Here is a 12,568-nt window from a genome sequence, read left to right on the forward strand (position 1 = left end):
ATAGTAAAAATTGGAAATAAATGTCTCCCAAAATGAGACCAGTTAAACAAATATGGTACATTTATATGATAGAATATGTAGCCATTAAAATAAGGTAGAAATGTTTATTGATGCAGGAAAATTCATGTTGTATTATTTATTTTAAAAGCAGATTACCAAATAGTACTATGGAATGACCCAAATTTTTTTTTAAAAAGTACGTATTTATTTTTTTATTAAACAAATAAGGTTGGTGGTGGAACTTTTTTTTATTTAATGCATAAACACATAAATCCCTTTATTAGAGAAATTATACATATTGGTGAATATGGTCAATGGTCGCATCTATGGGTTAATTCTTTAAAAATCAGAACCAATAATTAGGATAGATTCTATGTTCTCTTCATTACATTGTGAAGTGTCTGTGTGGTCGTATTCTATTGTTGGAATGACAGTTTGTACAAAATTCAAGAAATTTAGAAGATACATATGAACACCAAGTTCTCCCCCTCCTTCTGCAACAGTCTCAATAATTTTCTTCATCACCTTAGCATGCCTGCATGGGTGAACTGAACACATAGGAGGTAGTGGGAGATGAGGGTGATTTTCAATGGTCACTGTTTTCTTCACATGATCTTGACTGATGTCTTCATACATGTGCTCAACTGTTAAAGGCTGCCTTTGCTTTTTTTTTTTTTTTTTTTTTATTTATTTATTTATTTATTTATTTATTTATTTTTTTTTTAAATTTTATTTTGTCGATATACATTGTAGCTGATTAATGCTCCCCATCACCAAAACCTCCCTCCCTTCTCCCTCCCCCTCTCCCCCCCAACCATGTCCTTTCTGTTTGTTTGTTGTATCAACTTCAAATAATTGTGGTTGTTATATCTTCTTCCACCCCCCCCCGGTTTGTGTGTGTATGTGTGTATGTGTGTGTGAATTTATATATTAATTTTTAGCTCCCTCCAATAAGTGAGAACATGTGGTATTTCTCTTTCTGTGCCTGACTTGTTTCACTTAATATAATTCTCTCGAGGTCCATCCATGTTGTTGCAAATGGCAGTATTTCATTCGTTTTTATAGCTGAGTAGTATTCCATTGTGTAGATGTACCACATTTTCCGTATCCACTCATCTGATGATGGGCATTTGGGCTGGTTCCAACTCTTGGCTATTGTAAAGAGTGCTGCGATGAACATTGGGGAACAGGTATACCTTCGACTTGATGATTTCCATTCCTCTGGGTATATTCCCAACAGTGGGATGGCTGGGTCGTATGGTAGATCTATGTGCAATTGTTTAAGGAACCTCCATACCATTTTCCATAGAGGCTGCACCATTTTGCAATCCCACCAACAATGTATGAGAGTTCCTTTTTCTCCGCAGCCTCGCCAGCATTTATCGTTCATAGTCTTTTGGATTTTAGCCATCCTAACTGGGGTTAGATGGTATCTCAATGTGGTTTTGATTTGCATTTCCCGGATGCTGAGTGATGTTGAGCATTTTTTCATATGTCTGTTGGCCATTTGTATATCTTCCTTAGAGAAATGCCTACTTAGCTCTTTTGCCCATTTTTTAATTGGGTTGCTTGTTTTCTTCTTGTAAAGTTGTTTGAGTTCCTTATATATTCTGGGTATTAATCCTTTGTCAGATGTATATTTTGCAAATATTTTCTCCCACTCTGTTGGTTGTCTTTTAACTCTTTTAATTGTTTCTTTTGCTGTGCAGAAGCTTTTTAGTTTGATATAATCCCATTTGTTTATTTTTCCTTTGGTTGCCCGTGCTTTTGGGGTCGTATTCATGAAGTCTGTGCCCAGTCCTATTTCCTGAAGTGTTTCCCCTATGTTTTCTTTAAGAAGTTTTATTGTCTCAGGGTGTATATTTAAATCCTTAATCCATTTTGAGTTGATTTTAGTATACGGTGAGAGGTATGGATCTAGTTTCATTCTCCTGCATATCGATATCCAGTTATCCCAGCACCACTTGCTGAAGAGGCAGTCCCTTCCCCAGTGAATAGGCTTGGTGCCTTTGTCAAAGATCAGATGGCAGTAAGTGTGTGGGTTGATTTCTGGATTCTCTATTCTATTCCATTGGTCAGTGTGTCTGTTTTTATGCCAGTACCATACTGTTTTGGTTATTATAGCTTTGTAGTATAGCTTAAAGTCAGGTAGTGTTATGCCTCCAGCTTTATTTTTTTTGCTGAGCATTGCTTTGGCTATTCGTGGTCTTTTATTGTTCCATATAAATGTCTGAATAGTTTTTTCCATTTCTGAGAAAAATGTCTTTGGAATTTTGATGGGGATTGCATTGAATTTGTATATCACTTTGGGTAGTATGGACATTTTCACTATGTTGATTCTTCCAATCCAAGAGCATGGAATATCTTTCCATCTTCTTGTATCCTCTCTAATTTCTCTCAGCAGTGGTTTGTAGTTCTCATTATAGAGATTTTTCACCTCCTTGGTTAACTCAATTCCTAAGTATTTTATTTTTTTGGTGGCTATTGTAAATGGGCAGGCTTTCTTGATTTCTGCTTCTGCATGTTCACTATTGGAGAAAAGAAATGCTACTGATTTTTGTGTGTTGATTTTGTATCCTGCTACTGTGCTGAAATCATTTATCAATTCCAGCAGTTTTTTTGTAGAGGTTTTAGGCTGTTCGATATATAGGATCATGTCATCTGCAAACAGGGACAGTTTGACTTCATCTTTTCCAATCTGGATGCCCTTTATTTCCTTCTCTTCTCTGATTGCTCTGGCTAGTACTTCCAACACTATGTTGAATAAGAGTGGTGAGAGTGGGCATCCTTGTCTAGTGCCTGTTCTTAAAGGAAAAGCTTTCAGCTTTTCCCCATTCAGGATGATATTGGCAGTGGGTTTGTCATATATGGCTTTAATTATGTTGAGATACTTTCCCTCTATACCTAACTTATAGAGGGTCTTTGTCATGAATGAGTGCTGAACTTTATCAAATGCTTTTTCAGCATCTATAGAGATGATCATATGGTCCTTGTGTTTGAGTTTATTAATATGGTGTATCACATTTATTGATTTGCGTATGTTGAACCAACCTTGCATCCCTGGGATGAATCCCACTTGATCGTGATGAATAATTTTACGTATGTGTTGCTGTATTCTGTTTGCTAGTATTTTAGTGAGGATTTTTGCATCTATATTCATCAAGGATATCGGCCTGTAGTTTTCTTTTTTGGTTATATCTTTACCTGGTTTTGGTATCAGGATGATGTTTGCTTCATAGAATGAGTTTGGGAGATTTGCGTCCGTTTCAATCTTTTGGAATAGTTTGTAAAGAATCGGTGTCAATTCCTCTTTGAATGTTTGGTAAAATTCTGCTGTGAATCCATCTGGTCCTGGGCTTTTCTTTGTTGGGAGCCTTCTGATAACAGCTTCAATCTCCTTTATTGTTATTGGTCTGTTCAAATTTTCTACGTCTTCACGGTTCAGTTTTGGGAGCTTGTGTGTGTCCAGAAATTTATCCATTTCCTCCAGATTTTCAAATTTGTTGGCGTATAGTTGTTTATAGTAGTCTCGAATGATTCCTTGTATTTCAGATGAATCAGTTGTAATATCGCCTTTTTCATTTCTAATTTTTGTTATTTGAGTCTTCTCTCTTCTTTTTTTTGTTAGCCATGCTAATGGTTTGTCAATTTTATTTATCTTTTCAAAAAACCAACTTTTTGATTCGTTGATCTTTTGAATTGAATTCCAGAAGGGGAGGAAAATGGAGATTCCATTGAAAACATATTCAAAAAAATAGTGGCAGAAAACTTCCCAGGTATAGGAAAAATCACAGATCTTCAGATCCAGGAAGCTCAACGATCTCCAAACGTATTCAACCCAAAAAGGCCTTCTCCAAGACATGTCATAGTCAAATTGGCAAAACTCAGAGACAAAGAGAGAATCTTAAAAGCTGCAAGAGAGAAGCGTCAAATCACCTATAAGGGAGCCCCAATCAGGTTAACATCAGACTTTTCATCACAAACCCTAAAAGCTAGAAAGGAATGGGATGATATTTTCAAAATACTAAAAGACAAAGATTGCCAGCCAAGAATACTCTACCCTGCAAGGCTATCCTTCCGAAATGAGGGGCAAACAGTATATTTCTCAGACAAACAAAAACTGCGGGAGTTCACTACCACAAGACCACCCTTACAAGAAATCCTCAAGGGAGTACTGGGTTTGGTTCCTGAAAAATAACTACCACTGCCATAAAAACCTAAGAAAAATCTAAACCCGCTAGTACAATAAAAATGGCATTCGTGAAGAGAAAACAAGCTAACAAAAACACTATCTACAACCTAAGGAACCAACAAACAAAGAAACCAAACAGTAAATCAGAAAGCAAGGAACAAAAGACACCTAAGACAACCAAACAACCAATAAAATGCTAGGAATAAATCAACACCTTTCAATAACAACTCTTAATGTTAAAGGCTTAAATTCCCCAATTAAAAGACACAGACTGGCTGACTGGATCAAAAAGCAGGACCCAACTATATGCTGCCTACAAGAGACCCACCTCACCCATAAAGATTCACACAGACTAAGAGTGAAAGGATGGAAAAAGATTTACCATGCAAACAGAAAAGAAAAACGAGCTGGAGTGGCTATTCTTATATCTGACAAAATAGACTTTAAACTAAAAACCATAAAAAGAGACAATGAGGGACACTACTTAATGATAAAAGGACTGATCCATCAAGAAGACATAACAATCATAAATATGTACGCACCCAATGTTGGAGCAGCCAGATTTATAAAACAAACTCTATTAGACCTAAAGAAGGAAATAGACACTAATACCATAATAGCAGGGGACCTGAACACTCCACTGTCAATATTAGACAGATCATCTAGGCAAAGAATCAGTAGAGAAACACAAGATCTAAACAAGACTCTAGATCAATTGGAATTGGCAGATATCTACAGAACATTCCACCCAACAACCTCAGAATATTCATTCTTCTCATCAGCACATGGATCATTCTCCAGGATAGATCACATATTAGGTCACAAATCAAGTCTCAATAAATTCAAAAAAATTGGAATTATCCCATGTATCTTCTCAGACCACAATGGATTAAAACTAGAAATTAATAACAAACGAAACTCTGGAAACTATACAAACACATGGAAATTAAACAGCATTCTACTTAATGACATATGGGTCCAAGAAGAAATCAAGCAGGAAATCAAAAAGTTTATTGAAACTAATGAAAACAATGATACATCATACCAAAACCTGTGGGATACTGCAAAAGCAGTATTGAGGGGAAAATTTATTGCATTAAATGCTCACTTCAGAAGAATGGAAAGATGGCAAGTGAACAACCTAACACTTCACCTTAAAGAACTAGAAAAACAAGAACAATCCAATCCTAAAGTTAGCAGACGGAAAGAAATCATTAAGAACTGAATGAAATTGAAAACCAAAGGCTGCCTTTGCTCATCATAGCCAAACAACCATAGTCATGGCATCTGATAATATTTATCATAAGTGATGTAAAGGTCATTAGTTCTGGTTTGCAAAATAGCATCTTCACCTCCAGCATCAGTTTTAGCTTTACAAACTTCTACTATTTTCCTTGTGTCTAGGGTAGCCTCATCTGTTTCCAACAATCCACTCTCTATATATTCTTCCATATCTGCAGCTTCTCCTTTATCTTCCTCTTCTTCCTCTTCATACAGTGCTGAGCAATCTTGGCGTTTTATACTATCCTTGCTTTCCAGTGTAATCTCCTTAACTGCAGTACCTGTGTTGTGATATGTATCCACCCATCCCCCATTACCATCATCTTCTTCAATGATAGCTTCCAGTTCATCTAAATATTCCATCTGTTTAGACTGCTTGTAGCACAGCACATTTTTGGTTACCAAAAATTTTTTACCTGTTCGTAGGTATGTCTTCACTTTAAATTCTTCCCCTGTAGCCCTGATATTTTGACCTTTCTTGGTACATAAGAAATGATGCCCATTGCCATGTTGGACAGTGATGGACTAAGTGATCTCCAGCTGCCACAAACTCTTCTGGGGTGATAACACCTGTTTCCTTAAATTTTGATTCTCTTTTGCTGCAGCTCTGCCACCACCTGAGCCTCACGCGACACTGGACTCTCTGGACACATGACGCAAGAAAGCAAAATATGTATTTATATGCAAGGGGAAAAGACTGGAAGGACATTAACCATGAGAGAATATGGGTGACTTTTATTTCCTTCCTTTTGCTTACATGTATTTCTTGCAAGAAATATATATTGCTTTTCTAATACAAAAAAGTTATTATTGAGAAAATTTTGAAATTTGATCATTGGGCATTTGTGTACCTCTCCCATCACATTTTTTTCTTTTTGAAGGAGCATTAAAACACACACACACACACACACACACACACACACACACACACACACACACAACTTTTTATTACAAAAACGGGCTGTCCAGTTAGTGCAGTTGGTTAGAGCGTAGTGCTGATAACACCAAGGTCCAGGGTTTGATCCCTGTACCAGCCAGCCACAAAACAAAAACAAAAACAAAAACCCCACTTTATTATGAATATGTTGAAACATCAGAAAAGTAGAAATAGTAAACTGAATGCCTATACATCAATCGCATAACTTCAACAATTATAACATTTTACCATATTTACTTCATCTAACTATATATGACATTTGAGGTTAAACCATTTTTAAAGTTAATTACGATTTTCTAACACTTCAGCCCTAAAACACTTCAGCATGCATTTCCAATAAATGCATTCTCCTCCATAACCACAACACTACATCTCACAAAATTAACAAATAATTAAATTAACAATAATTTCCCTATATCATCTGATACCAAGTTCATAGTTAAATTTCCCTCATTCTCTAATAAGCCAAGATACAATCAAGAATCACATCTTACAATTTGGTTGTTAGACTCTCAGGTCTCTTTAAATCTAGACCCTCTTCCCTATTGCTTTTGTTTTGATTTGACAGCATTGACCTTTAAGAGATGTTGGCAGTTGTCTTTTAAACCATCCCATATTCTGGATTGTCTAATTGCTTCTCTGTGCTGTTTAACGTGTTCCTCTATCCCCTGAATTTCCCATCACATATCTTAGGAAGAAAAGATCTTGGGCTGTGGAAAGTTCCTCTTCACCCCTAACTTCAAACATACCCACCCTGGACGACTGGATACAGTTTCCCATCACTGTGTCCAGGCTGCCCTGCTCTAATGGTCCAAGCTTCTCTACTCAGTAGGTGAGGCAGTATGAGCTTTGCCACTCACCTACTGTATGACTAAGGGAAGATCTTTCCTTTTGTTGGGCTCCATTTTTTTCCTTCTCTAAATTCAGGAGTTAGAATCAATGATCTGCAAGGTCCTTTCCATATGCAGAGGACAGAAAATAGACTTAAAATCAGAAAACCCCAGGGGTGGATTTGCAAATGTAGACATCACCTCCCAGGAAAATATTCCTTACTATTCTTTTGTGTAAGTGTCTCCAGCCAGATAAAAAGCACCTCCCAGCCCAGGTCTGGCATTGTATCTCATTCTGGTCCTGGTAAAGCAGAGAATGGGTGATCAGTGTACTAGCTTTTTGCCTCCACCTCCTAAAAAACATGTCCACTTATTCTAGGTTGGCTTATCAGTGGGCACTCCTGATCGTGATCTGAGTACAAGGTTGTTTTTAACCACGGGAGCACACACTGTGAATCTTTTTTTCTGAGGTAATTGGTACAGTGCTTGTTTGAAACAATTCACCAAGCAGAGCGTGGTCTGGCATCTCTCCTAAGACTGACATGCCAGTGGCCGAGGAGAGAACAACTTTCAAGTTGTTTCCAGCTGGGGCCTTGTCGGGAAGGCCAATCGCAGGGCTGGCCGTGGCACGCTCAAGGAACCTCATTCTTGGCTGGTGCCCAGGCTGTTACCACATGGCTTCCGGAAAGGGATCTGATAAGATCCACGACTTCAAGAAAGTCCTAGTTCTGTCACTGAGGGAATGTGTGACCTTGGACAAGTCCCTTTCTCCTTCAGAAACTTTGTAATAGGCCTAAGTGCCTCCTCCCGGGATTGGTATGGGGCCGGTCAAGTGATCTGACGAACATTCTCCTTTAAATGTTTATTGATCTTCGATGACACACGCGTGGAGTACCAGAGAGGCAAGAGTCTCAAGGGTCGCGGCGCAGGAGCATCCAGAACCCGCGCCTCAGCTCTCGCGAGATCTCCTCCCAGCGCTTCGCGGCGTCATACCCTCGGCTGCCGTGTCTGCGACGGCGACGGCGACGGCGACGGCGACGGTGCGTAAGATAGTCACGGAGGCGGTCCGTATCCTTCCGCCGCCGGCGCGTCCCGGCCCTCCCTCCTTGGCCCGCCAATCCTCGCGCCTCCCGACCTGCCTCTCGGCCTGGGCCCACCCCGCGCTCCGGCGGCCCCACCCCGGCGGCGCCGCCCGCCCGCCCGCGCGTCCCTCGGTCCACCTGCAGCAGGCAGAAAGGCAGGCATTCCCTCCGGCTCTGCGACCGATAGGCTCCTGCCGAGCCCGTAGTCTGGGCTCTTGCTCCCCGGCGGAGGGATCCGCGGTGGTTGAGGAGGCGGCCCTGAACCTACGAGGAAGAGGCAGCTACGGCGGCGGCGGCGGCGGCAGCGGCTGGGGCGGCAGCGCATAAAGGGACCGCCGCCGGGTGATGCGGTGACCGCTGCGGCAGGCCCAGGAGCTGAGTGGGCCCCGGCCCTCAGCTCGTCCTGCCGGACCCGCGCTTCCGAACTCTCCATCTTCTCCGGCCGACCCGCGATCCCCGAGGCGGCCTCTGCCCCCTTCGCCCCTTCCCCGTCCCTCCCCGTCCCCGTCCCCGCCCCGGGGGCCGCCGCCACCCGTCTCCCACCATGGCTCTGAAGAGAATCCACAAGGTAAGCGGCCGGAGGTCTGCTGTGGGGATGTCCCGCTGAGCGGGCCAGCTGAGCAGGCTGCGGCCTGCACTTCCCGCCGTCGCCTCCGCCGGGCCCGAGGCCTCTTTGGATCCCGCTGCCGGCGCTGGCCCTGCGGGGCGGCCTTGATACCCCACTCCCAGTGATGGCGCCCGTGGAGGCCCCGGCGCTCAGCCCGCGCTTAGGCCGGAGGTGTCCTCGCCGTTTCAGCGTTCCTTCCCGGCCCTATTTCTAAGCCCGCGTGGTGTGGAGTCCCAGGGCTTCTCTCCAGGCTGGGACTGCTGCGCTTGAGGGCCATTGTCCGGCCAGGCTGGGGGGAGGGGGCTGGGGCGTTGAGTGGCTCCATTGACAGAGGTCGAAAGGGCTCCTCACACCTTCTCCGCTCTCTTTCCCCTACCACCTTAGCTCCCTGTACAGAACCGCCTGGGCTGGAGGCCCAGTGTCGGGCAGACGGAGGAAGCCGTTTTGCCTGATCCACAAGTATTTATTTCTTGAGTTCACTTACCTCTTGGGCGGCTGCACACTTTGGTCCACTCTACTCGTCCAGAAACTATTATAGTAGGAAGTTAAAGGGGAAAAAATGTGACTCTTAACGAGGGAGGAGGGAAGTAAAGGGAGAAGCGTTTTATTCCTTGAGGTTGCCATATGTAGTCAGAATCTAACACTTAAGTTTTGCAGGATTGGATCTAATAGAAAAGCTGTTAAACTGGCAAGGATAGAGGTAGAAACAGGAACATTGAAAACCACTGGAGAAAGAAGACAAAGGTTCCTTTCACAGCCTCTTCACAAAACGGACTTTAACGCTGAATTAGGTGATATGTTCAGGGATACCCTTTTAACTTAGAAGGGGTTTTACTAGATTTTCTACTAGAAGTGAATTCTTTGCTCTTGAAAATGAAGGATTATTCAGTTATAAGTTATAGTTATCTATAAGTAAGTTTTCCTAATACTACGTCTAGAGTATGGGCTTGGCTTAAAATTTTGCTCCTCCCTCCCTGCCCCAATATTGTAACTTCTTGTGCCACTTACTATCTTTTTTTTTTTCTTAGAAATGGGGGAGACACCACTGGTGATTTTTGTTTGGTGTTTCACTTGGCTACTCAAATTGGCTGTATTAAACCTTTAGCTACTTAGTGAGGGGTAGGTCCCGGGATTATCCATCCTGAAAGATGGGATGGGGATTCTAGTGAAAGAGAAAGAGTTTTCACCTTGCCCTAAACTAAGTCAAAATGCAGATTGTTTGACAGTTTAAACACCTCAGCAGTTGGTCCTCATTTCATTCTTGATCAAAGAGCTTTAATGTAGAATTAATCCCATTGGTTACTATAAATTACTTTAGCTCCTTACCATCTTCTTTTGACTTCTCTGATTTCTAAGAAATAAAAAAGGGCTGAGTTTAAACACAATCTTGTACTAAAATGAAGCAGGGTATTTGTTAAAAGAAGCTTGAGCCTTAACCAAAGATCTCTTAAAGAACCATTTAAAGGGCAGGAGCACACTGAGGAATAGTCCTCCAAGTATTATATTTGTATATATAATGCGTTTAGGAGTCACTAGTTCCTTATAGAATCTCACTGGGAAGTTATCAACTGGATATGTCACTTGATTTATACCTGTAGAAGATTGTCCTTTTATTTTAAAACCTGAAGAAGAGCAAGTGAGTATAATGTGTGATAATTTACAGATCAAGAAATGTAGCCTGTAATCTTTACGCTGATTGATATGTGTGCTATAGCGACTTCTTCAGAGAGGGAAATAGCACTTTGACTCAAAATGTACGTTCTAATCTTCTAGTAATACTTGCCCTCAGTAATATGGTTTCTTATGAGTTACTACATATTTTCTAGAATAGTTATTCTCTAAAATATACCCTTATGAAAATTTCAATAAGAAAATCATGGGCTGTCCGATTAGCTCAGTTGGTTAGAGCACGGTGTTGTGACACCAAGGTCAAGAGTTCAGATCCCTGTACTGGCCAGCCGCCAAAAAAAAAAATCAAGTTTAGAAATGGTAATTTGAACTTCAAAAACTCAATATTAACCTTTTTTCCCTTGGTTTATAACCTAGAGCCCTCCTCAAAGTATGGCTTGATTTCTCTGAGACTGCTAGTGATTAGAAAAGTGATATTTATTTTTGGTATACCAATCAAAATGATTGTGAAAATAAAATGGAGAACAATTTTTTCAAACTTTTTGTATGACACCAATTTTAGGTTAAATGGCAGACTTACTAGGTATGGATAAGACCAGTCCTGTCTTATCCTTAGTCCTAGTAAGGTATCTACAATGGAATCCCAAGAAGACTTGCTTGGCTTATATAATTGATCTTGGTCTTGAACCTTACCAATTATCGTTCTCTGAAAAAATAATTCTACTAAATACCCTCTCAACTTTAGATGTCATGAACTGCTGCATTTGGATTCTAACAAAATTTTACTAGTCAAAACCACGTTTGACATGTGGTATCTCTGGCAATTCAGTATCTTCTTTCTTTGACAGAGGTACACTATTCGTGTCTGTGCATTTGGCTGAATTTGGCAGTCTTTTAAATGCCATGTCTTTTTTTTGAGAATGCTTGTACATCTTTAGGTTTCCTGACCTGTGCTTTAAGCAGAGTGTACCAAAGAGGGTCATTGTGAATATCCATAGTTTTGGCCAGGGATTGGGATCCCCTGGGATTGTTTGTATCTATACTAAATGGACCCAACCTGCTGTGTTTTGAGGTTTACTGCTGACCTTATAGGTCTTTAGCTTTGATTTTGATGCTTTCAATGTCTGCCTCTAGCAGCACCACCCCCAGCCCTTTTCCAGTTGGCTGCATCTCATCTGTTGTGGGCTAAGAAACCAGATCATGAGGCTTATTAAAATTGTATCTAAAATAAGATCCAGTAGGCTCTGTGTGAGAGGGCTTCATGTGTTCTGTGAACTGTGTGGTCTCTTTGGCTGATTAGCGACCTTTTTGACTTGTTTCCTGTTTTTCTTCTTAAGTTACATAGATGCAGGAGGCTCTTTGGTGCTCTTAGAGTGCCATATTATTGAAATATAGAGTTAATTTTTCTATTCTTGGGAAGGGTAGAAGGATAAATATCTTGATTCTTTGAGGTATTAAAGGCAGACTGAAGTTAGGATACTAAAAGCTTCTTTCTTAACAATAATAGTGTCTTGTACATTTAATGGTATCCTGCTAGTTATAGTTAACATTTGGTACACATAGCTTTAAGACAAAGCAATGCCAGGATTATCACTTGATCTATTCTATTTCTTAATTTTTTGTTGGCTGGTAGGTATGTGCTATTCTATTTCAGTGATAAAGATTTTTATGGCTAACTTCTTTTAAGGTCCCTCAAGAGAGGCAAAAAATAAGGTTCACAGTATAATAAGATTTAAGCTCTGATGGCTTTATTATAAAGGCTAGACAGGTGACCAAAGTAAGCAAAGAGAATGGGGGGATCTAGAAGATGCACATGCTATCAGATGAGGGCAGCTTCTACCCAACCCTCTCAGAATGTTGCCATTGCCAAGATCTGTGGGCTCATTGTTGCCAGATCTTCATTCATTCATTCATTCGTTTGTTTGTTTGTTTGTTTGTTTGTTTGGTGGCTGGTCAGTGCCAGGACCCAAACCCTTGACCTTGGTGTTGTAACACTGCACTCTAACCAAC

At 40.8% G+C, this 12,568-nt stretch overlaps 1 protein-coding gene and 1 pseudogene across 1 annotated transcript in view; one reads left to right on the forward strand and one right to left on the reverse strand.

Annotated features, from left to right (window-relative positions):
• Positions 1-385: 385 nt before the first annotated feature.
• LOC134370589 (ubiquitin-like-conjugating enzyme ATG3) lies at positions 386-7,886 on the reverse strand (annotated as a pseudogene).
• A 479-nt stretch (positions 7,887-8,365) lies between these two features.
• The window catches only part of UBE2D2 (ubiquitin conjugating enzyme E2 D2), a 40,956-nt gene continuing 36,753 nt past the window's right edge, over positions 8,366-12,568 (forward strand). Inside the window, exon 1 of the mRNA XM_063085410.1 lies at positions 8,366-8,890. Coding sequence (XP_062941480.1) covers positions 8,867-8,890 — 24 coding nt within the window. The 5' untranslated portion in view covers positions 8,366-8,866. The remainder of the gene's footprint in view (positions 8,891-12,568) is intronic.

Source organism: Cynocephalus volans, chromosome 2 (assembly GCF_027409185.1).
Source record: "Cynocephalus volans isolate mCynVol1 chromosome 2, mCynVol1.pri, whole genome shotgun sequence".
Classification (NCBI taxonomy): Eukaryota; Metazoa; Chordata; class Mammalia; order Dermoptera; family Cynocephalidae; genus Cynocephalus; species Cynocephalus volans.